This window comes from Amia ocellicauda, chromosome 11 (genome assembly GCF_036373705.1).
Source record: "Amia ocellicauda isolate fAmiCal2 chromosome 11, fAmiCal2.hap1, whole genome shotgun sequence".
In the NCBI taxonomy this organism is placed as follows: domain Eukaryota; kingdom Metazoa; phylum Chordata; class Actinopteri; order Amiiformes; family Amiidae; genus Amia; species Amia ocellicauda.
Genome location: NC_089860.1, coordinates 22,315,993 through 22,341,697, shown reverse-complemented (window position 1 = coordinate 22,341,697; position 25,705 = coordinate 22,315,993). Strand labels below are relative to the sequence as shown.

Genomic DNA, 25,705 nt, shown 5'->3' with positions numbered 1-25,705 from the left:
CTATATCGTATTAATATTCATATTTAGTGCCGACCTAGCCTGGGCACTAACCAAAGCGCACATTGAATGCGGTTGTATCGCATAGAGCCGGAAGACTGAGAAACGTCACATCCTGTGACCTGACATCCGCCATTACAGAAACGCAGGAGTGATCTGGGAGGTACGAGTATATTGTTGATATTTATTATATAAATACATACACACTTGTGCAGTATTACTAAACTTACTGTATCGTTTAAACCGATTCAGCAGGGAGTCTGGGGATTTTATTTTAAATTAGTAGTTTGTACGACCGGAAGTACTACTAGATGCAGCAGTTTTAGTGTGCCGATGAAAGTCAGGGCAAGGTCTAGCACTACGAGAGGACAAGAAACAGCTAGGTGAAACGGCAATTTGTATCTTCTGTTTATTTTAGACAGTCGCAAAGATATTTAATAAAAATAATATATATTAATATACCGATTCCTTCAATCAATCGAAACATTCTCGTTTGATTTCGTGATAATGGAGGGTGAACCAGTGTTTGTGTTATATTGTGTCGGACCCATGACTCAAAATGCACATATCCCATCTACAGAAGGGTGGTTAGTTTCTTGAAGGTACATCTCTACAAGCTTTGGAGGCGGATCCTGGTTTTTAAATGGTTTAGTAGGCTGTTGGTACATTTTATATTTAGCAATTTGGCTTATTGATGGGATAGCATTTGTGAGACGTGTGGTCCACTCTTCAAATCGTATTGTCTTTTTAACTTCATAGTGCATGCTTGTAGTTGACCTCAAATTAGATCAAATTAGGTATCCTGTAACGTACGCTATGGAGGAGCTTAGTTTAAAATAAGGATGTTAGATATTAAATGGCTGTATTTCCAAATGCATGTTTTTCTTTCAATAATATTCTGTGGCACTGATTTATAATTACCACTTCGTATCTAAAACCATTGTCTCCCTCTCCACGCTGTGCTCCAGTTGACCCCTTTTGAGACGATGGGCCACCACTTTGGAGACCTGGCCAAGGTCAGGCATGTGATCACCTACCACCTGTCCCCCTTCGAGCAGAAAGCCTTCGCCAACTACTTCTCCAAGGGGATACCCAACGTGTGGAGGCGCTTCAGCTCACAAGTCTTTAAAGTGGCACCTCGTAAGTATTGTAGAGTGCAAGTGATACCTGCCTCAGTTGTCCCAAATATAGTACAAGGGTTCTTTGTTTATTTAGGTTGTGTATGTTATGCCAGGTTCACATCTTTGTAAATTAATGGCTATGACTGCAATTCAGCTTATATTTGGATTGTCAAAGGGACTTGGATCCAACCAGGAGGGACGTATGGCACACATGTGGGATAGCTTGAACAGACCATCGATATCTGAAGATCAGGGTTTTTCACCTTACACCTCAGATCCTTTCTTGGCAAGAATCGAGACCCCCTGCTAGCACAGTTTGTTTTGCAGTTCTAAGATGTGCAGCTCCAGGTCCAGATAAACCCAGAAACTCCTAATCCCACTGTAATCTTAGGAGCGAAAACCCATGTCTGATCGTGTGTTTGTGTTTTCTGTTCAAGCTTTCGTGATCATGTATTTGACCTACACCTGGGGAAACCATGTCTACGAGCAAGGCAAGAGGAAGAACCCTGCCGACTATGAGAACGACCAGTGAAATGCAGGACGGTCAGCTCAATTCACAACCCCATGTCAGTGTATTTATTTTTTTGACCTGTTTGGAATGCAAATAAATGTATTGCTTCTCGAACGGGCTTGCTTTTCTTTATTGAAATCCTACACACATGAAATGCCATTCATGCCAAAAAACATAAAATACCTTAATTGCTTTTGGCCTGTGGGCTGTTCTGATGCTTTATAATAACAATTTCAGCATCCATCGTGTTCTGCAAGTGTGAGGGAAATTACAGTTGAGGTGAATTAGTCTAAACCACTGTGTATAAAAGGTTTGTTTTGTAGGTCGTTCTTTAAAAGGTAAAATGTACAGCTTTTCTTTTGAATGAAAAATTAAACTGTTTTCAACAGTAAAGTGTAAAGGGATGCTCCTTTGAATCTGAAAAACCCACTTGAGGTTCCCATACCGTACATGTGGAATATATATAATTTGCTTAGTTGAGGCAGTTTAGCCAGTTTGGTACCATTGGAAGTGTATTTATCCCATACAGCCTCAAGAGGGAGCTGTTTCCCCCTCAATTCCTCAAGAAAGGGAGTTGCTTGATTTGTGATGGATCATCATCCTCAGAATAGTCATTCACTGCATTTTCCAATTGCTTTTGCCAACTAAAGGCCACAGTGTCTGCAGAAGACCAACAGGCTCATTACAACTGTGAAACAATATAGCTTCTGCTGTGTAACAAACTACAGGGAGGTGCATAAGAGTGCTGACTGAAGAGATCAGATGAGTTAAACATTAAATTGAAGGTGTTGGCATTCATTTGACTGGATATTAATTTAAGATGCAGAGATGCAGTACTCATCACTTGTTAATTTTCAACGTTTTTAAATGGAAGGTGTTTAATGTAAAACGTTTAGCAGACTGAGGCTACAAAAGAAAAGACCCCAGTTCAATTAATCCATCCCACGTTCACGGACCAGGACTTCGAGAACGCTTTATTAATGTGATGCTTTTGACTTTTGCTGCAAACAGCCAACATCCATGTGAGATCTAGCACAATTTTCCAAATTCTTCTTTAACACTGGAAGACCGTCCACGTCTTCCACTAATGTCTGAACTTAAAAAAAAAATAATAATAATAATTATTAAAAACAATGCTTACAACTTTAAAGGAGCAGAAACCCTAATTCCCAGCACCAGTAAGGTGAATGATGGATGAAAGGGGTTCTCGATTATAGTTTTAATTTAAAAGTCAGTGGAGTCTCATGCAGACAGAAGTGAAATCTGAAGCATCGGTCACAGTAGAAGAGCTTGGACCTTCATCTTACGGACAGCGATCAACAGAACTGAAAACGCAAATCAGCCCATCTCACCTCATTTGGTTCAAACAGGATAGTAGATAAACATTTCTGCAATGCCAGCATCTCTAAATCACACACCACCATTCTTTCCTATATTGTTCTTTACTTTGTGACCTCAAAGTGCTTAAATCTGCGGAAGAGTAACAGATTAGATTATTTTTTTCTCCCAAAACAATATAAAAAGATCCCAAGAATTATAAAGTTTATTAATACAGAAAATCTACTTGAATTATTGAACTTACAGGTCTGCATTTTTTACAAAGCATGTTGTGGGACATTATAAAGCTAAGTTTTATACATAGTAAAATGTGATACCTTTTACCAAACATTTAACTTGTGCTATTTTATTAAAAATACACATAAAATGTGAGATACATTCTAAAATTTACTAATATATATATATATACATATATATATATATATTTCTTCCAATACAACAAAAATACAAAGAATAAACTGGACAGACTTAGAAAAACCCTTGATTACAAGTTATATAATACTCTGTTCACAATAAAATTTGTTTAAATTGTTTTTTGTTCAATATAGATTTATTGAATATGAACCCAAGAGTACCTTCGATGAATCATATTGCATCCATAATTTTATATATATATATATATAAAATATGGTGTGTGTATATATATATGTGTATCTCTATATATATATCTTTATAGTCTTTAAAATAATCCAGTTTCAACACTGTAGTTGATAAGTTGATAGATGGCAGAATTTAGGAGGAGTTATGAATAGTATACCATACAGAAACATTTGCAATACTGATATACTGCATTCCCCATACAATACACGATCCTGACTTGTTTTCAGTGGGATTACTTTTTCCATCTATTATGGATTCAGAAAACACAAATCAGGGTTTTATGGCAGACGGCACATCACATATCCCAGCTCCCCCCCAGTCAGGTCAAGCTGACAATCTTGGATACCCATTGAATGTATGATCAAACCATTTAGATATAATTTATCAAAAAAAAAAAAAAAAAAAAAAAAAAAAAAAAAACTTATTTACACCCCCCCCCCCCCCCCAAATGCACTTCAAATGACAATATGACCGCACTGAAATAAAAGCTTAGAAAATAGTCTGTTACAAATGTGTTTCAGGTTGATATATACAGTAGTAATTGACCCATGTAGAACAGAACTTTGAACAACAAGAGTTTGAGTTTGGACTATAATTTACAAGTTCTTCTGAATAGAAAACGTTGAGCTGGATTAAGAATACATATTGAAAGAAATATATACATAATATACATTTTTATTTAAATAAAAACATGCAACTTGAATAACTTTTTTTTTCCATATTCAGCATAAAGTCAGAAAGTGTTTTATTACCCTGGATTTCATATAGACACAGATTTAAATATGTTGCTTAATTCTGAAAAAAGCACTTACAAAAATTGAAGATCATAAGGAAGGAAGCTACCCTGAAATAAGGATAGGAAAGATTACAATAAGATCCTTTTAAGATCCTTTAAGATAGGAAAGGGAAAAATAAAATAAATACTTTAGTATATTTGTCATACAAAATAAAATTTAAAAAAATGAAATGTTTAATATAAACCATTGTATCAGTTTCATATTTTGGGGCAGCTTTTACAAGCACAAAGAATCCACAATGAAAATATAAAACTGCACTGAAATCATTTTGCCAGTGTATATACATATACAGGAGAGAGGGCTTAAATAGAAAATCACTTAAAAAAAAATATATATACAGGAGTATGTCAATTAATATAATTCTGTTACAGATGTCAATACATGTAGCGTATGTATCATTAATAGGATTACCATGGAGTAGTAAAGATTTATAACAGATTTTTTTGTATTATTTTTTTTATCTTCTGTAAAAAAGCTGCATAGTTTCTCTCTCATCTATAAGAGCCTTAGAAAAGTAACAGTACCCCCGAAACAAATTAAAATCAAAGGGTGCCAATGAGTAAAACAAAAAAAATCTAGTGCAAGAGATAATTCTCTCTATTAGAGTTCACGTTTCTTGGAGTAAAATACTAGTTTCTGTATTAACGGTTATTCTGAAAATCAGTCTCGCAAAACACTCCCGACACCCTTCGCACCCCATTTCATTTGATGCTAATGTTAGTACACCATCATATTTAGCTGCTGTTCAGTACACAAATGGATTTCCAATGTTACACAACAAACTGCTTTCACTTCTCTATTCTCTCTGCCCTCAAATTTAAAACACAGACAAATTCAGTTCCAACCAATATCTCACAAAATAAAAAATTAAAGCATGTTTCAACAAGCGGTGTTTGAAGACTGAGAAGAGGGGTGTGGCACAGATCAGGGGACATGTCGGACATGAGTCACTGTGCTCCAAGTTCCCACACTGACAGTTGCACACACCGTGTTGGCATCACACACAAATGAATGTGTCACATGAGAACTCCACCCATCGGAGACGTAATCTTGTACGTCTGCTTTGATCTTTGTTTCTTCTATATCGAAATACCACTGTTTCTGGTATGCCTAGAACTGTTCCATTAGCTCAGATCACGGGATTCAGCAACTAATCCGACATAAAAATATAAAAATAAAAAACTTCCTTTCCTCACACGAAACTGTACAGCTCCCTGAGACTACACGTCGCTGGAACCGCAGAAGTGTGTCATTTTAAAAAGGGGGGAGGATGATGTAAATTGATGTATTCAACAAGGAGGCACTCGCAAACCGTGAATCGATGAGTCCGCATCAATGTTAACATGCTAGTCTTCCTAGATGTCCACACATTAGTATCCGTGTGTTGACTGGTAACAGAACAGTGTGTGATGTAGCAATTTGATGGATGAGCTTTTAATACAACAGACATTACCTATTTATTTGTGTGCCATGAAAAACATTTGTACAGGGTTTTGAGTGACCAAAACAAATGTTACTGAACCATGCAATTAAAAACCAAACATTTTTTTTAGAAAATAGTTTACTTGTTTAGTAAGGAAAATGTCTCTTTAAGGTTGGCAGACACTGAAAGAAATATGCTTTGACAATTGGTTATACAAACAAAACTTTTGAATAGCAGCAGTAGTCTTACCTATTCTTTAGACTCTCATTTGCACCAAAGTCAAGACAATTTTGGCAGGAACACACTAGGACTACTGTCATCCATATTAGGGAAGTACTTTGTGTTGTACATTAGTGTTAAGGTACTTACAAACGGACTTCTGGATGCAACTCTGTGGAAAAAGAGTGAAGCACAGTTTCCGGCACTTACAATAATTCACTTAATCAGAGAAGTCTTAAGTTAAAAGCATGTGCCATGTGCATATATTGCCAGATATTCAAAACTAATTGAAAGAAAAAACAGGGACTGTAAGAAACACAAAAAGTTTACTTTACAGAAGTGTACAAATACTTGCTTATTGACAGTCTTATCCAATGAAGTTGGTTTAGCCAACATGATACAGCTAATTAAATACTACAATACATGTATTGGCCACCCAAAACCTGTAACCTAAAGAGAAACCCCCCATTTACAATCTCACTGGAAATATAATCCAGCAGGAAACAGGTGGTCAAGAACAGCGACAATAAAGTGATTGCATTTTTTCCACAACCTTAATAAAGAAATGGTTACCTTAGTTAAAAAAAAAAAAAAAAAGATAACTAGGATGTGGTTGGTGATGCCCGTGAGAATGTGATTGAGAGAGTTTGAAAACAGTGTGTAAGTACGTGGCTTTAGTTGTTAGTGCTCAGACAGTGCGAAGTACAATGACACAGACTACAGACGGACGTGAATCAGGCAGGTAGAATGTGACCTTTGAGGAAGCCCCCCTAGACCCCATGACATGTACATTGTGAATTTAACCAATACCACACAATTGTTTTCACTTGTGACATAAGCCACACTGTGACACCCACAGGTGATGGCTAAATACCTCTCACTGTACCAACTAGCCCCATTTATACACTACTGTTTGGTGTACCAACTCCATTCGAAAAGTATCCTAGACGTGCTTAGCTCTTGCTTGAATAAAAATAAGTACCATATCCAAAATAGTGTATGTGCATGGAAACAGGACATAGATACACAGATCCAAACATGTGACATTTACCTTCCTGTATATTAAATACAAGGCACAAAATATAGATATAAAAAGAAAAGAGAAATCTTAGTTTAAAGCACCTTTGGTTAAAAGGAGGTACTTTGGTTAAAATAAAATTTCAAAAGCAGCTCTTAAAATTCATAATGCATAATGAAGTTAACTGGGCCAATTATTATTTTTTAAATAGGTTGGACATTTCATCCCTACAAGTTAAATATGTGATGGGGATTGCAATGAAACATTCTAAATAAATATATATTTATATATCTTACCCTGCATTAGCTTTATAAACTGCTAGATAAATATCAACTATTTTCCTAATCTTATTGCCTTTTGTTAAAAAAATGGAAAAAACTCAGATGAGCTTGTTAGATTTCCTCTAAAACCACCAAGCAGCTTTTACAAATTCTCTCAAACAGACTTAGTTTCACTAAAGCCTGGATGTGCCTAGTTATGAAATAGTTAAAACAATTTAAATTCTTTAAAATAATTTACTATAAGGTCCAATATATCTAATCATTAACAATGATACTCAGACAGATTTTTGCCTTTGAGTTATGATTACTATGAATCTTAGAGAGCCACAGATCAATAGAATCAATTGCTGGGAAAAAAAAAAAAAAAAAAAAAACCATCAGAGACTATGGAAATCACAGATTGTATACTTAAGAGTTTATGATATTTATGAACTATACTATTGATAAGAATTGCATTTGGGAATAGATCCCATAAAAACCTCAGCAGAAATAAATCTGCCTATAGCCTATTAGAAAAAACAACATTCTTTCAGCTTATTTTCATGAATAAAATGGCTTTAGGCCAAATAGAAAGATGGCTTTTCAATTACACAACCCAAAAGTGGCAGACAGAAGAGTGCAGTATTGTTGTAATAAAGAACGTGTTTGTTTGTATAGTTAGAATTCGGCCCTTTTGCAATTTCTCAGGGCTCCACTTGTTTGTTATTTTGTTTTTGGCAAAATCTGATATAAAAATGGACACAGTGTTATGGATTCATCTGAGGCAGTTCAGCTTATATGAAAATCATCACAAGTCCTGTTCCCAGCCTCTATGGTATAAGCTTGGCATCGAGCCGAAGCCAGTGCAAGCCCTGTCGCGTGAAACGAACCAGGTCCGTCATAGTGCTGGTATTGAAGATCAGAGGAGTCATCACTTTGTCCAGCTCTGTGAAGAACTCTGAAAGACAGGACAGACTGTCAGTGAGCGGAAAGGCCAAGCTGCCCTCCCCAGGCACAGCTCATCACTGTAACATCTTGCACAGACGATAAAACCAAAACAGCATGTTTTTTTTTTTATCATCATATGAAACATAATAAAAATACCTTTTTGTTCTTTCGCCAGCTGCTCAGCTTGGTCCCAGACCTCAGTAGCGAACAGGAAGTTGGAGGTGACCTGGACGTAGCTGGCGGCCATCTGATGGATCCTTTGAGGGATCGTGACAGAGGAGCTGCCGCTGGGATTGGAGCCCCCGGAGGAGTAGCTCCCGGCGCTGCCCGGAGAGAGCTTGGGCGACACGGGGGAAGGCATGCCTGCTGCTTTGCTGAGGAACGAAACGTGATCAGAACGATCAGGGAATGCACTTACTTCACAAAACCCACTACACATTCATGCACTTACACACTCACAGAAATGTGCAGATTCCAGGGGCTGGGCCTACAGAAATACTGAAGCTGGCTAAAGGCCTACAATTTAAAAACAGCTGCAACAGAAGCACCATCTGCTAAGCAACTTTTTAAAAATAAAATAAAGACACTTACCCCCCCATTCCAGGTGAAGGAGCTTGAGTATTACTTATGGAATTCTGGGAAAGCAAATGGGAAACCATTAGAACAGCCGAAGAGCCGATCATTTTGCCAAGCAGAGAATTTGATTAGACTCTCAGCCAGGCCTTCAGGTATTTCAGTTTATTTTATCTCAACGTACATTTGATTTCTTTGTTTCTTTCATTTCTCCACTTAATCAGTCCCACTCCATCTCTATAGTAATATCGATAAAAACGACCTTGAGAAGCTCAGCTCACCTTCAAGTGTTCAGTTAGAGTTTTGGAATATTTCAGTGCACTCTCTTTCCTCAGTTTGAAGAGCCGCAGGTAAAGGAGTGACTGGCATCTGAGACTGAAGAACACAAAATGACAACCACCGATCAGAATAACTGCAGCACTCCATTTGTAATCAGTGTAAATGGAGATTAGAAAAAGACAGGACTGATTTTTATTTATTTTTAAACCTACCATAGCACTGCTAGCCGTTTGTCTGCAGACGTTGCATCGGGAGCCATGTAGCTCTTCAGTTTCATAGTGTACCTGCGACACACAAAACAAATCAGCTTGCACTCACTCCCCACCTGCGGTCCCACAGCCCTGGAAATAAACGCAGGCAGTACGTGATATCGCTCCAGACAAATGTATTCATAATTCTTGTTATGGTTAATGCTAACATGTCAATGCAGTTCAATAGTCAAATAAAGGATTTAATTAATTTGATATGATATTTATTAACGGCATATCAAGGGTTTTCTACATTCCTTCACGGACAGAAAAACAAAAACCACAGTTCTTACTTGATCAGCTCCACAGTTTCTGCATACATAGGGAATGGTGACTTTGCTTCTTGGGCACTTTTCTCCAGGGCATTACCACACTCGATGAAAGAGACAACTGCATCCAGGTAGTACACAGCCTTCTCAAATCTGTCCATCTGTCCAGACACAAAACAAAAGTATTTTTTAATTACACTAAACGTACACACCCAAGAAATACAATTATTAAATGATAATGTTTAGTGCAAAGTTGTCAAATTTCTGTCTTTTCATACAAGCTTTACATCCAATTACCAATTCAAATGGGAGATGTGCATTTAGGTTTAATTTCTCCAGCAAATTCCAGACTAAACCTTTAAGGCAGAAATGCGTTTTCTATCATAATTAAAAAGATAAAAATAATTGATCTGTAGAAACATACCAGAGCATCCGCGTTGTGCTTGAGCTTCTTGGCTTCTTGTAAGTAATAATCAGCGGAATTTACCCTGTAAGAAAAATTTGGACTGAGTATGCAACTCATCTCAGAAAAGAAAAATCTTGATCATCATCATGACCACAGCCACTTCCTGTGAACACACACTGTATTTCTACCTAAGGAAAATTAATTCAGAGATTCTATTTATTCCACAGTTAAAACATCTGCTCTGACTACGGTTTTAGTCATGACCTATTTCAAAAATATGGTCAACAAGTGCATTTAGTTTATAGGGTATCAGTAGTTAGCAAATTAACAAAAGCTCAAATAAAGTATACCAAGGCCAGTCATGAGTCTGTCAACATATGCAAATGACACTGATGTGACACTCCCTTTTTCTGTGAAACAAATGGTTGCGTCAATATATTGGCCAATATATACTGCTCTGATATCAATCCACTGTATCTGGGGAGTTTTCATTGTTAAATTTCATTATTACTTTTGGAAATGGACAATTTATTAATGGAATTGGCAGGGTAGACTTTACAGTTCTAACGCTTTGTTAATTTTGACTACAGATAACCATTAAACAAAATCACACTACAGAAGTGTTATTCTTTAAGACCACTGGGTCTGATAATAAAAATAATCAGAACATCTACAGCACTGAGAAAACTACCTGCTAGTTCTGCGGGATACAAGTTACTTGAACTCCCTTGTGATTTTGTTGCTTTAAATATGCTTTGTACAGAGATCTTTGGTCGAGCCATGGGCAATGTATGAAAAGGAATCTGACTTGAGTCACTTCAGAGACAGTAAATTATTCAGCAGAATGTTCTCTCTTCTTACCGGTCTTCAAATGTGAGTTTTGATCTTCTCGACTTTGAACTTTCTGATGATGGGGCAGGGGGTGCAGGGTGATTATCAGAACCTTTTAGATTTTTTTCCTGAATAGAAATACATACAAAAAAAAGAAAGTTACAAATAAACAAGAACTTAACTTTTAAGCAAACACTGCCTAATTCCATAATGCAAAACATCAAAACTATCATGTGCTTTTTTCCTTGACTTTTTAAATACTATGTACCCATTATAGAAATTATAATACAAGTCAATCAGCTGTTAATCTTTTTTTTTTTAAATAAAGTTATTGAGCAGAAGCCTTTATCCAAGGTGACCTGAATATTTTTAAATATACAATATACATAGAGATATAATATGTACAATATTACAATCACTATTATACTGCCTATCTATATGCAAATATATGAGTGGCAGAAAAAGTAAAACATCTGAAAATGTAAAAATGGTGCACTGATGGTGCTCATATATAGGCTGTGGTCCGGGGACCACCTAGGCCCTGATTGGGCTCCAGAGGCAAGGCCGGAGGAACCATTTGCAATTTCATGGGTGTATGTGTCACTACAATGATGCAAAATAAACCAAACAATGTCAATTATCACCACGCTAAAACTAGCGAAAGTATTAGAATAAAACATCCCATAAATCAAGAAAATACAGTTCCAAGAGTTTAAAATGTATAAAAAACTACAGAGGAATTTTCAAAGTCTAAAAATAGGCATTAGAAATGCACTTTAATAAAGGACAGTACAACAGGTTTTATACAACAAAAATACATTAACAAAAATATAAATATAAGAATGTGGCATTCAAGACTTGAAATACTAAACTATGGTCTCTCTATACCAGGCTTTTAAAAACAATATTTCTGTAATTATATATACATTTATTTATTTTATGAGAAACTACTTCAGTTTTGTGAACTCACTTTTATTTAGGTACATTTTATAACATTCACCATTTGAAAAATAAATATTATTAATATACATCCAGTCAAACTGAAAATCTATGTATTGCGAGTAACTTAGTATGATCACTGATTTTAAGCCACATATTTGACAATGTGGAATTATTTTGTAATTCCCTCTGAAAATACTTAACTGGGTAAAACCTAACTGGGTACGAATCTGAAGCTGAAACCCAGGTCTACAGTATAATCATTTGAAAATCCAATGTTCCATAGAACAGTCATCAGTTCTCTAGTAAAGGACTTGCCAAGAACTTAAGACCTACATTTTGATTCTATTCATAAAATGTAACATTCTATCTAGGCCTAGACCTAAACATATATAATTCACATCATACGCAATTAGTGTAACCAGACCTATACACCTATGAGTGTAACTGATCAATTGTATAGACAAGACCAACCTCACGCTCCATAGTTTGGCATGGTTACAACACAACACACTCTGTGCATATATGACTTGTCCACCTGATGCCTTCATGTTCATATACTGTACAGAAGCATGCAACAAACTGTCAGGATCAACCCCCAACTCTATTTATTCTCATCGGATTGGCCCGTAGGATTGCCTAAATATTGGATTTCCACCTAAAATCTGAAAACTTAAGGCTGATAAAACACCCACACGTTAAAAAGCTGTAGAACAGAAGATTAAAGGTTAATGAGTGAATGTTTTAATTAGGAGGAATCGGAATGAGAATTAAAGTTAGGCCATTCATTCTCTCCTGTAGGTAAAAAGACGCAGACATCAGCACACGCCCCCCCCCGGTCACCTTGCCCTCCTTGGCACCAGTGGAGTGCTTGTCCTCAGTCTTCCTGTGCTTGGAGGAGGAGCTGTTCTTGCTGCCGCTGCGCCCTCCGCCTTTATTGCTGCTGGTGCTGCTGGAGATGGAGGTCGAGGACTGGCTGGCTGTCCTCTTGCGGCTCTGGTGGTCTACCTTAGGGGTCTTCTGTGCCACCGTCACTGATGGAGAGGGCACAGGCTCCTTTTCCTTCTCCAGGCCCCTCTTGGATGACCTGTACAGGCACAGATTGGTTCAACTTTTCTGTATATTGGGGACAAAGTTTAATCTGCAGACCACACACACATAGAAAGCAATTCCATTGAAGAACATCAAACCACAGATATTACTTACTCTTTACTACTAGTCTTGTGGTTAGAAGAGCTTTTCTCTTCCAGCTTAGGCTTCTTGCTTTCACTCTTGACAAGGTCATCTTCATTCTAGGCACAATGCAAGACAAAAAGATCGGAACACATTCTCTTTTGATGAATGTTACATGTTACATGAAAATCTGTAGAAAATTAGTACAAGTGAAAAAAAAAAAAAAGTTATATACAGGTACTGTCTGATCTTCATAAAATATAATTTTTACCTTGGGTTTCCTTTTACTCTTGCTAGAACCTCTCTCATTGGGCTGCTTCTGAAAGTCCTTGGCTTCCCTGTCGACAGTGCTCTCCCTTTCCACCTTGGGCTGGTCCAGCTCCTTGTAAAGTCTCCCAGGGACTCGGGAAAGCAAGTTCAAATCGATTTTGACCATCAGTTCCTGTCTAACAGGGTACCGGTCATCCGGGTCACTCAGAGGAGAGAGAAGCTCCTTCTCTTCCATAGGAGAGAAGATGCACACAGGAGTCCTGATGCTCTCCGTGTACTTAGGGGTCTGTGAGGAAGAGGGAATGCTCTCGTTTTCCTCCGAGTCGGAGGATGAAGAGTCCGTTACAAACTCCTTGGACTTCTGGGAAGTCTTGCTAGGAGTCTTGTACTTCCGCTTGTCGGCTGCAGGCCGTGGCGAGGACTTGGGTTCCTTCTTGATGTTGGGTTTGCGGGAGCCCTTGGTGGCAGCTTTCGGTCGGTTAGGCGGGATTTCCGGTGGGGGCTCACTCTCAACCTTCAGTCCCCCCTTTGGCTCCTCCACCACCGGGGGCTTTTCCGATTTCTTGGGCTGCTTTTTACCCACAGTTCTCCGCTGGGTTGTGCTCTCGCTCTGTGCTGGGGACTTCTGACGGCCACGGCCGCTCTCAGACCCTTTCTGGGCTGCTCGCGAGTCTCTCCCAGTGGCAGAGGTGCCAGAGTCTTTGGAGCTGCCCTGACCAGCATACCCTCTGGCCGTGCTTTGCTCCCTGCTCTCCTTCTTGTACTTAGTGGGGGCATTGCTGTCCACTGGCGAAGCAGGGGAGAACTTGTTCACTTTTTGAAGCCAGTTGTCTAGCTGCCATTTGTTTGCCGTTGGAGGTTCAGGCTAAACAAAAAAATCAAAAACGGCAGATTTAGTAGTGAAACAAATTCTGAATCTATTCAAGAAAAAAAAAAAAAAATTACACAATTAACAAGTTTTATATGAAAGAGGCCAGTATCCACTCAAATAAGGATGCATTTCATTAAAACACAAAAATGTGTGCTACTCAAAAATCAGATATAGGTAGCAGTAGTTAAAGGTTTAAACCCTCTTAACTTTAAACCCCACCTCAGGGGAGGCGGCTCTGGGCGGCTCATTGGCCTCACTGTCGCTGGAGCTGCTTTCACTCTCTGAGTCGGAGCCAGAGCTGCTCTCAGACCCGCTGTGGCTGCTTGAGTCCTCGCGTGATTGCTCTGCTCCTTCCTGGGTGTCCTGGGAGGGCTCAGAAGTACTGTGGAAGATAAAAGATTTCTCAACATGGAGTTGAGGAGGACGGCATTGACACCATCAGAGGATAAAGAGATTTGTATTTATTTTTAAATCAAGAATTTAGTCAATCAGAATTACTAAAATGATTTCTTAAAAAAAGCTACACATCACAGCGTATTCAGAGTTTTGACCAAGTCATAAAAGACTGCATATAGTTTTATCTTTTTCATACATCTAAATGCAAATATTTTATTCCTACCTTGGCGTAATTCTTGAACCAGGCTTTGCAGACTCCTGCTGAATAAAAAAAAAAAAATGTTTATCTCCTGTCACTCATCGTTCTGAGTTGGAACATGACAAAATGTTTTCCATTACAACTGTCTGTTACCTGTTCGACATCACTATCTTCACTACTGCTGAGCTTAAGGTCATCTTCCAACATGCTGTATAACAAAGAAGGTGGGGGAATTCATTATATGAACAACAACAAAAAACTAAGAAAAACTATGTAGTCATCAAATCTCCTTATATGGCTAAGTTTATATATGAATGTAAACTTCAAAAGCAGCAGAACAGTTAACATGCCTATATCAAAACTTATCTTTCTTTTAAGAATTACAAACCAACAAAGACACAGACAAGACAAACCACAAAATATCTTTGCAACACTTACTTTCCTTGGTCACCATCAGCTCTGAAAATGGCAGAAAAACAAATTTAGATAGGAACAGATAGCATGTTGAATCAAATTAAAGTGTAAAAACTAACGTAGCACCTGTAGCAGTCATAACGCATTAAGCAACGACTGATCATGTTAAAATGCTGACATGCCCATTTAAAACCTAAAGGTTGCAACTGCACATGTTCTGAATTATGCAATGCAATACTATCCACTCTGCACCCTGCAAGTCCACCATGCATACAGCACAGCAATATCATGGGAGGACAGTGCAGCAATCTCAGATGTAACCTTTGGTTCACTCATTGACCGGTGAGCAACAGGAGTAGCTGTGCAGGAAACCAAGCAAACCCTCGTCAACCAGAGCAACAAACCATAACCAAAGTTGACCAGTTGTGCACAGACCCATGGGAAATTCCACCCAGCAATGTCAAGAATTTAGGTGAAAACCTGCACTGCGAGCAAAGGCTTTTACTGGTGGAGACGTTTAGGGACGCTCCAAAAGGAGTGAGTCAAGTGTAAAAAGACAAATTGCAGCTTAAATAACACTATAATCTTTCAGGCCTTATTCAGGACACTTAGGAAAATGAAACATGAAGATTACAATTTTACAGCACAGAAAAGGAAAAAACAATACAAAGTACACTTACGTTTTGGGTAGATGACTGGCTGAAGATGCTTTTGAACCATATCTCTCTGCAATATGACAAATACTGTTTTAAGTTCCAAAAAAAGGAGGTTGGTTCTTTTCAAAGAAAACACAATATACATAATGTTATTTTATATACAATTCAAATTATACCCTGTACAAAAAAAATATAAAAATAACTTACTTTGTGCCCCACTGCTGAAATGTGCATGTGGAGTATCCTGAGAATGAAAGGGATAGATGATGTATGAAAAAAATGTTTCAAACCATTTAAATTCAGATTAAATATCCTGCATAGTGCATTTGCTGTTCTGAGGGATCATTAGACTTAATACCTCAAAATGCACAATATATAAAATCAGATGTGTTTAACAGGCCTCAACTTAAAACTAAAACACAAAGTGTGGGGTCTTTAAAAACAAAGTAATTAACCAAGTTATTGTTAGACTAGAGTGTGTGTTAAATGCAAGTTAAGTAAACATGTCGTCATCTTAAAAGGTAATTCACCTAAAAGTTAGTTAAGTAACTTAACAACCAAATGTATTTCACAGGAAAGAACAATTTTCTCTGACCTTGGCTGGGAATGGAAACTTTGAAGGCTCAGTTTTACATGGAGTATGAATGGCTGTCAAAGGAGGAGGCCATGACTGAGTCATTTCCTAGAGAAGGAAGGACACAAAACCACAAGATTGTTAAGAGAGATTTTTTTTTAAAAATGTAATCGTATGGTGTTTATAGGCTTCCGTATAGTTTAAACTTTGTACATTAATAAGTCATTAAGGTTAAGGCTTGTACTGCTGCATTATTTACCCTTACAGTATACAGACAGAATGGTTAACTTATAGTCAACCATGTGCTAATTCAAGGTTCACAATTAAGAGATACTTAGGGCAAGAAAACGTCAAAGTTCAAAGTTTATAAAAGTATAATTAACACCATTATCTAGAATTATATGTGTATATATATATATATACATATATATACATATATATATAATATATATATTACACACACACACACATACATATATATACACACACACATACATATATATACATACATATATACACATACATATATGTACATACATATACATATATGTACATACATATATATATATATATATATATATATATATATATATATATATATTGTGTGTGTGTGTATATACACACACACACACATATATATATTCCATGTTATTCTGAAATGTGTCTTGCCTTCAAGATTTCATCCACACAATTGGCATCTCCCGACATGGATGCCTGCAAAAACAAAAACATTTTTAATTAATCAATCATTTTAATCTAGAGCTAGGCCTAATTTGAAATACTGACTGATGAATAAAACCTAATAATGTTAATACAACATTTGTTATTTGGAAATGCAGTTCGCAAGTTAGGTAAAGACATATTGAAACGCATCATGCACCAACAGCTGGTCTCTTTTGATGTTATCCAAACAACAGCAAAGTTCAGAACTATGTTCCTGTAGCCACTGACATGTTTCACAGAGGAGGGCGGATCAGTGGACACCCTTACTACCTAATTTATGATTAAAAACATTAAGGCATGAATTTCACTGTGACTGTGATATCAAAGGGGTAAAAAAATAAAAAAATACATGCTTTGGAAGAAACCCTCACCTCCAGGGGCTGGGACGGGATCTTAAGCTTGGAAAGAGACGCCTTGCTGCCGGACTTCATCTCTCCCATGCTGCTGCTGTGTGACTGGCTGCTGTAGTTCTCGGACGACGTCTTGGGTTCAAGAGACTCCTGGCCATCCATAGGGCGGACATAGGCTGTGGGCTTCTGCAGCATGGAGCTAGGCTTGGACATCAGCGAAGGGGGGAAAGCCTGGCTGGAGTGCTGCCCGTTGGGTGCAAATGAGTGGACGCGGGAAGGAGAGTCCCAGTTGGCTTCCCGGTCGCGGGGGGATTTGGACCGATGGCGCTCTTTGCCGTGGTGGTCACTCCCATGTGACCTGGAATGACTAGAACTCAAAGAACCCTTGGCTGGGCTGGACGTGTGAGATTTGGAGTGATCTGACCCATGCTTGCTTTTCTTCTGGCTGCTGCTATAGTCCCGTTCGTGTCTTTGGCTACTGCTGCTACCGGTAGTCCTTTGGCCACTACCGTGGCTATTCTGTAAACTGGATCTTTTCTGTGACTGAGAGGAGGAGGTGCTGGCAGCAGGTCCTACAGGAGTCCATTTGCTACTCTGACTTGTGCCACTAACACGCTGCTGCTCCCCAAGAAATGACTGGGTGGATTTCTCCTCCGGGGTAGAGGTCACAGTGGGTTTGGGGATCACAATGAGCTTCTCAAGAGTTTTGTCTCCAATCGGGTCCTTCATTTCGTCGTAATTACCAAGCATGCTCTGGATGCGGCTTGATAGTTTATCTTCCTTGCTGGACTGTAAAAAGAAAAGTATTACCGTTACCACAAGAGACAGGGTAAAAGACAGGTCAATTGTCTGTAATTTCATCAGTGTAACTAGAGCAACCAAGGAGCACCGATTTTGAAAAGCTGAATACATTTGGCGTTTGAAAAGTAATGGAAATAACTTGTTACAATTGCTGGATTGCTTTTCTATTGTATTGATTATTTCTCACCCTTGCACTATTGCTCAATTAAATCAGCAGGTTGGTAAAAACTCAAAGTAAGATGGCGATAAATCTTCAAGTGAATTCACTATTACTCATATTTGGAAGGAGTCTCTTTATTCCACTTAACTACAATAATAAATGCTACAGCAGGCTGCAGATGACAACAGCTTCAAGTATCTTCGATGGACCTACACTAACAGACTCTTGTCTGCATACCTTTCAAAATTGATTTAACAAGTCGACTGTCTGCTACTTCAGCAGATTACAACAGAAGTATTCATAAATTCCATTAGCATACACACAAGTAGCTTCCTGAGCCATTCTAAACCTTTGAATGGATTTGGTCCCCCTGCAGATAAATGTGACAGCTGGAATGAAGTGCTTGTAAAGTACTCATCTTATCATTGTTCTTTGTATCAGGTCTTTATTACGTCCATCACTCCATCACAACTGGGAAAACTAATTTATTTAAAAAATATGTCTACATTACATATTTCCATCTATATATTTCATAAATGTACTGAAGCATTTTACTTAGAAATAAAATGTCCTGAGTATTTGAAATCAATGGTTTGCCAGGGTTTGCTTCACATTCAATGTTTTACATGTACGTGTACATTAAAATAAAATTAGAAAAGCCACTCCTGTGCATCATTAATATCATTAACATCTACTGCCATACGTCTTAGGCATTCAACGGTAAACTGCTATGAACTGGCTGCAGCAGGGTTATTACAGCTATTTACAGGAAATATTATGTCAGACTTCTTAAATGCTTTCAGACTTTCAATATTATACTGAGAAAAAAAAAAAAAAAAAAAAGGAAGGTAATCTAAATACAGTGACATCTTCCAATCAGGTTCCCTCCGCTGAAAATTATTCTGGAGCAAAAACGAATCTGTCATCGTGGACAAGTGGTTTATGACTAATGAAACAACGAGACTAAAGAAGACTAGATTCTAGTGAAGTGATTGTAACAAAGGTTAATTAATTATGCCCTGGTGCTCCCACAGAAATAAACAAACTTCCGATATATATATATATATATATATATTGTTTCTTACGCACACACACACCGAAGGGACATAAAACAGATCCAAGAAGGTTAACAATAACGAAGATTGAGAGGGAGAAAGAAAGAATATATCTATTCAACTAACAGAGTAAATTATGTAGGGATGAACAAGGCAGAGCATTACTTTGTGGAAACTGACCACACATGCTATGTAACTATGCTGCCGAGCTGTGAGAATGCAGCCTTTTAACTCTGCTGTTCTTGCTGCCTCCCATGCTTCATGACACACACTGCCGGACTAGAAGGACTAACCTCGTGACCATATCCTACCTGCCAATTCTCCTTCTCAATCGTCATGTGGGCAAGAAAAGCTCTCGATCACATCTACCCCGGAAAACAAGCCACTTACCTCATCTTAAACTCATTTAGCAGAATATGTCACATTGGACTTGCAAGTCTGAGGCTGAAATCTGCCTTTCAATGTTTGTTTTCATGGAGAATCACGCACAGTAAAGGGTAATGAACCCTGTGCTCTTTTTGACATATCAATGATTCACCTTCCCAGTTTTTCTGTAAAAATGGGTTAGAAACCTCTGCAGGGGCAATGTAATCTTGACAAGAGAGAACACCATGTAACATTATCCACATCATTGGCACGTACTCTTACAATGCAAGCAAACTCACTTTAAGAAGTTAAAGCAGTGGCACCAGTTTTTTTCCGCCATTTGTTAATCAACCACAGAGATTAATATGACAACTGAAATAAAAAATAAAAAGCAAATTAAAAAAAAACAAACAAAACTTACAACTTTATAAGGTTCAGGAAAGAGAGGGGAGTTAGCTGGAAAGGCCTCTGCGCCCTGTTGGATTTCTTGATTTCTCCTTTCCCTTTCTTTCAAACGGAGCGCATTCCGGTCTTCACGGTTCATGTTGCTAACAACAAAGACACAGTCACTAAGCGTGGAGAACAACTTTAAAGGCTTTTTTTTTGTAATACTTAAATCTTCTAAGATTTTCAAAAAACCGTAAGACCAAATAAAAATATTAAACACATTAAAAAAAACTAATGAAAAAGGAAAATAAGATCCATTCTATAATAGTAGTCTACTTCTTCAGTAATGGCAGGACAGAAGCTACAGTTAGGTTGGATTTGAAAGCAACAGCTGTAAACACTGCTGATTTGCAATGGACACAATAAAAAGACTAATTGTAAAGGGTTGCATAATATGGTTTACAAAGATTCAATGGAGGAGCGATGCAAAAATGTGTTAAAATTGCGAATATATCCTGAAGGAGGAAACAAGGGTGTGTGTATGTGTATATAGATATATATATACACACACACACACACACAAAATAACACCAAACCCGATTAGACACTGCCTGATGTGATCAAGTAGGACATGAGTGGGAATAGGTCTAACCGATTTAGATTTTGTGCTGCAGAATATTAGTATTAAACATTTAACCCCTGAGTGGACCAATCCCTTAAAAATCATCTCAAAATTCTCATGTGACTTTGCCTGAGAGGATGGGAATATCACATTGCAACTGATAGCATCAGGTATGTGCAATGGGCTTGAGTCAACTTTCGATACTCCTTCTAGAAGAACAACTTTTAGCATGAGCCGCCTTCTGCACAAAGCACAAAACACAAAGAGGGCAGTATCTGCCAAACTAGAATTACACTGCAGGAAAGGTATATAAGCTACATTCTCTAAAACTTCAATTAAAACTCTTAATGCACCAGCCACAACTTTTCCTAAAATTACAAACATCCTACTGAATGTGGAATGCGCGCGCACACACACACACACACACACACACACATATATATATTCTATATAGGCTATATACAAAACACACACACACATATACACAGACATATATAAATATACATACATACATATACCCACAAACACACACATACATACATATATATACAGTGTACAACTATTGCACAATGTAGGGGAAATTATCTTTGGAGCTGAAATCAGACCCTTAAAGTCACTAAAGTCTTAGAATAAGACTGTTGAATACATTTTTTGAGTGGTCTAACATTAAAATGCATTACATTTTTAACGTTTCAAATCACTAGTTTTGATTATTGTATTAGCTATGGAAATCAGATGTTTCCAGTGAATACAAACCATCCAATTGTTTTTTAAACAGGAAAACTTGAATGCGTTTGTGTGGCTGCCTAAATGATAAATTATATAATTTAATATATTTTATTAACTGCATTGCTTCACTTAAAATTACTTAGAATTGTGTGTGCTGCCCCAAAAGGCTTTTCTGTAATTCATAACTAAACATGAAAACTTGACTAAACAATGAAATACAGGAAAATGGCCCACAAATAAATATATTAACATTTTTACATAGCTGCAGAATCTATACAATTTGTACACACAAAAACAAAACAAACACTTTTCCAGCTTTATATTCATTTTTAAAGGCATTCATGTTTTCAAAGTAGAAGTAAAGGAAGCTGACTGCAGCACAATTAGAATAGGCCACAAGGTTGCATCAAAATGGCTTCAGCTGGTGGTGGACATGGCTTATTCATCAATGCTACACAACATCTTATTTTGTGTAACCACTTAAAAGAAGCAAAAGCAATATAGTTGCCTTCAAACAACCTTAATAGGTTAATTTAACTTGTTTTCTTTTTCTCTTCATAAAATATTTAAAGAATATTTGTGTATACTCACTCCTCCTATAAAGTACTCAGTGGATAGTAGCATTTCTGTTTACACTTGAAACAGGTAACAGAATCCTGACTGAATTCTATGACAACATACGTCCCAAAACATTGTGTAATAAAATGACAAGATGATGTGTTACTTGACTATTTAAATCAATTCAGTTGCCTACCATTTCTGTCAGCCCTATGTCCGCCACTGGCTTCCGTCAAGGCATTCCGTCAGTACCAGTGCGTTTGTGTACTTAAACATCTGAAAGAGCAGGGGGGTTGGGGGGGAGAAACCAAAGAGCTCACCATTATGAAAGTCTTTTGATACACAATTCAATTTTCAAACACTCATTTCACTGCAAATTTAGGACCTATGAAAATTGGCATTGCATGGGTCACGGATGGAATCGCGGAACTCAGGGGGGAAAACTGAATTAGGCAGTCTAACACATTACAACAGTCAGTTTAAACAATATACATGTATACATTTTAAAAATACATATGAAATAGCACCATTTCTATAACAGACTTGGAGAAACGCGGATCATGGGAACGCATGAAAAAACTACTTTTCGCACCATACACAACCTGTAAAAAGCACCGTCTCTCGTGTTACTTCACTTATGCTACTGCAGCTTCTCTTATTGCCCAAGTGAAAACAACCATCAATAAGTTTCACTAGTAAATACTTGTTAAACAACAGCAGTAGGCAAAAACAGAATAAATGACATCACTTGAGTAAAGTAAGATTTCTACCTTTACTTTGCCATTCTAAGTGGATACAGCAGGATTTCTACTGGATTGTCAGATAGTTAGGGCTATGGTGAAAACACTCGGTTAGAATCTAATAGCTAAACCATTTTTCTCCTAAATGCGTAGTAGTTCATACTTTATGCATCATGCTATACATGTATAAATATATAACTGTAGACCCTAAAGGAGCCGAGAAAGCACAGTGATGAACTGGTGTGTAGCTAAGCAAGCACTGCATTGTTAATCAATCAAAGTTGCACATGCCTTGTTTTGCCAAAAGGCTAGGTTCCAAAATAAAACTATTTCAAGTTAGCAGAGCAGCTGGAAAAATACAATTCTCAAAGATTAAGAGTAAGGTTACATGCTTTGATGTAACACAGCACAGCAGTGAAACAGGTCTGTATAAGATGTAGGTTATATGCTAATGGTTACTGGCTGCACAGTTCCTAGGCCTACCTGAAATTCATCCAGGAATTCTTAGTAACAATGCAAAACCTATTCTACAACAAAAACTAATTTAAAAAGTGTTCAACAGAGCAATCCAAATTCAATAAATCAATAACACAAAAATCAGTCACATACAACACTGCCCTTTAAAATGCCCCCGCTGTAATTTTCACTAAGCATTAATGTGTATTAACTTTATTTAACAATTAAAATACATGTTTTAGAATTAGATGTTGCTTAAACATTAGTTTCCCAAATGTGTGTTGAATTTATAATAAAGGTTTTTGTTATTTCCCCCCGGCACCCAGTGTGAAACAGGAACCAGTCACTGGCTCATCAGTGGTGCGGTCAAACGTTTCCCTTCGGAAGGTATTAGCAAGAATGATGTCTACATTTAAAAGACATGCCTACATGGGGAACTTTTTAATGACCATTACAAATACCCAGTTTGACCAATTAGATAACATCCGTGCATATTTTGCATAATATAGGGCCTCTCTAATCTTGTGTTACATTGAGCTGTTCACTCCCCCCTGGCACTGTAATCTGTGTAAATCTGATTCATTATGATCATTTTCTTCAGACACCCTGGTGAATTTCACGAAGAACCAGTTTCAGTTGAGGATGAACAAAAACTAAAGCAAATGTGTGTGGAAGACAATTAGATTCTTAAAGACTGGTTTACTATTCATGAAGGGGAGCTTTCAAATAGTATTTAAAGTGTATGTATAAACTGGTATACTTTCAGAGCACACAGGATTAGAATACATTGGCAAAGCCTCACTTGACAATAAATTGTACTTTCCAATACATTGTGAGAAAATCAAGTTCTGTTCCATTTTTTTAATGGCTTTCATTCCGTGTGATGAGGCGTTTTAAGATTGTGGAACGTATTGTACCTTTGATGAGTTTCAAAGAAGCAGTGCTTTTCTGAAAGTCTATGAAAATGACTTTCGGCTGCAGCAACTACAAGTGCTTATTCTTACATTTGTTGTTAATACATTTAAAGTTTATCATCCGTATGGTTAATTTGGAGTATTGGAGTTACTAAAGCATTTGGTATGCTATATTGTACATTAAGAGCTTCATATATTAAAAAAAAAAAAAAAAAAACAGCACCGTGAAGAAGTAATGAATGAGAAAGGACAAGAAAAAATAAAAACTGAATACATAAAATAATGCATATTTTTCTTCTGTGCAAACTGAATGCACAACTGAATGTATCCACAGAAGATGTATGCAGATCACAATCTCAGGCTTTGATTACATCACCAAGCACAACAGCTAAATTTTAACAGCGCATTTTCAATTACACCTGGGACACACATTCATTACTATACAACTAAGGAGGGAAATATCAGTACGTGTGAATGGCTAGAGGGTAGGGTTCGGACATCTTCACTGAGTTTCTAACGAGTTCTGAATTGGGGGTTCTGAAGGGGGAGGCATTCCATAGATTTACAATTTTTAATCTTCCCTTTCGTTCCAAATTGATATTAATTGCAATTTGCTTATTTACATTATTCAAGCTAGAAGGACAAAATGTGCACATATATATAATATATATCTATATTTCCAGATAAATAGATTTAAGTTAATAAACATTACACCACTTTAAGTTTAATATCATCTAGGGCCTACATGTCTGAAGCACAATTTATCTGGGCAATATGTCCTAATGATACAAAGAAGTGTAACATGTATACTGCAGTCAAACATAACACAGGCCACTGGGCATTTCATTTTTGGACTAATATTATATAAATTATTCAACACTATTTTGCTTTATTTCTGAAACTCACATTTGTGACAATGCTTTCATGTTGCAATACAGGAACCCCGTAGTGAACCCCTCCCCAAGAGACTCAACTAGGAAACCACAGTCTGAGACAGTGAGTGTCTGGGTAGTTTCTAGGAAGGCCCTTGCCTACCAGCACATATAAAGGAATAAGAAGATCCTTATTTGGGCCCTGTGATTATTAGTAATACTACACTGTCAATTTCTGTCAAATGATGTCAAGCTAACTTCTAGAACACTGAGATTGCAACTGCATGCGATCAATATTTACTTATAAGCAACCCCCTAATAAGAAGTTTCATATAAAAACAATTTCACAGGTACTCCTGCAGTTACCAATTCAAAATGAAATGCATGATCTGCAGTTGGTATTGAAGTTTTGTATAAGAGTATTTAGGGAAAAGCAAAGTATGGAATAAAAAACAATAGTCAACACTGTGGCAAAGACAAGCAGCAAATTTAAATGTAATAATACGTTCAATTTATTTTCTTTTTGTTGGGAGAGGTCAGGGAAAAGAAACTGACAACAGTAAACATACCGTTAATAGTATGATTCTTGTTACTAATATAAAGGTTTAATTATTTTAAACAAACCGTGTTATTATTAACGAC

General features: G+C 37.3%; 2 protein-coding genes across 11 annotated transcripts in view; one reads left to right on the top strand and one right to left on the bottom strand.

The window, feature by feature from the left end:
- Positions 1-13: 13 nt before the first annotated feature.
- On the top strand, positions 14-1,743 carry uqcrq (ubiquinol-cytochrome c reductase, complex III subunit VII). Of its 2 annotated transcripts, none has more exons than XM_066716974.1 (3): positions 14-160; positions 966-1,137; positions 1,556-1,743. In XM_066716974.1, exons 2-3 carry the CDS (start codon positions 984-986, stop codon positions 1,648-1,650), a joined length of 249 nt encoding a protein of 82 aa, XP_066573071.1. In that variant the 5' UTR covers positions 14-160; positions 966-983; the 3' UTR covers positions 1,651-1,743. The 2 variants fall into 2 exon arrangements, with proteins under 2 accessions (XP_066573071.1, XP_066573072.1); XM_066716975.1 differs by lacking the exon at positions 14-160 and adding an exon at positions 231-380.
- Positions 1,744-6,313: 4,570 nt separating this feature from the next.
- aff4 (AF4/FMR2 family, member 4) overlaps positions 6,314-25,705 on the bottom strand; it is a 29,022-nt gene continuing 9,630 nt past the window's right edge. For 2 of the 9 annotated variants that reach the window (XM_066716964.1, XM_066716965.1), the window contains exons 2-23: positions 22,278-22,357; positions 20,207-20,333; positions 17,425-18,192; positions 17,000-17,044; positions 16,352-16,438; positions 15,964-16,000; positions 15,781-15,826; positions 15,125-15,145; positions 14,840-14,894; positions 14,711-14,748; positions 14,299-14,473; positions 13,222-14,085; positions 12,984-13,069; positions 12,621-12,864; positions 10,869-10,966; positions 10,026-10,089; positions 9,626-9,762; positions 9,297-9,368; positions 9,087-9,180; positions 8,824-8,867; positions 8,389-8,606; positions 6,314-8,242 (exon numbers count right to left, since the gene is read on the bottom strand). In XM_066716964.1, the coding sequence (XP_066573061.1) occupies positions 8,115-8,242; positions 8,389-8,606; positions 8,824-8,867; positions 9,087-9,180; positions 9,297-9,368; positions 9,626-9,762; positions 10,026-10,089; positions 10,869-10,966; positions 12,621-12,864; positions 12,984-13,069; positions 13,222-14,085; positions 14,299-14,473; positions 14,711-14,748; positions 14,840-14,894; positions 15,125-15,145; positions 15,781-15,826; positions 15,964-16,000; positions 16,352-16,438; positions 17,000-17,044; positions 17,425-18,192; positions 20,207-20,329 (3,444 nt within the window). In that variant the 5' untranslated portion in view covers positions 20,330-20,333; positions 22,278-22,357 and the 3' untranslated portion in view covers positions 6,314-8,114. Of the gene's footprint in view, positions 8,243-8,388; positions 8,607-8,823; positions 8,868-9,086; positions 9,181-9,296; positions 9,369-9,625; positions 9,763-10,025; positions 10,090-10,868; positions 10,967-12,620; positions 12,865-12,983; positions 13,070-13,221; positions 14,086-14,298; positions 14,474-14,710; positions 14,749-14,839; positions 14,895-15,124; positions 15,146-15,780; positions 15,827-15,963; positions 16,001-16,351; positions 16,439-16,999; positions 17,045-17,424; positions 18,193-20,084; positions 20,158-20,206; positions 20,334-22,277; positions 22,358-25,705 lie in introns of all 9 variants that reach the window. The other 7 variants (XM_066716969.1, XM_066716970.1, XM_066716971.1 and 4 more) reach the window with 6 other exon arrangements.

Bases quoted from the DNA above. Each gene is read 5' to 3' on its own strand.
- uqcrq (XM_066716974.1), top strand. From the start codon at position 984: ATGGGCCACCACTTTGGAGACCTGGCCAAGGTCAGGCATGTGATCACC. The intron at 1,138-1,555 runs GTAAGTATTGTA...TTTCTGTTCAAG, and splicing joins AGTCTTTAAAGTGGCACCTC to CTTTCGTGATCATGTATTTG.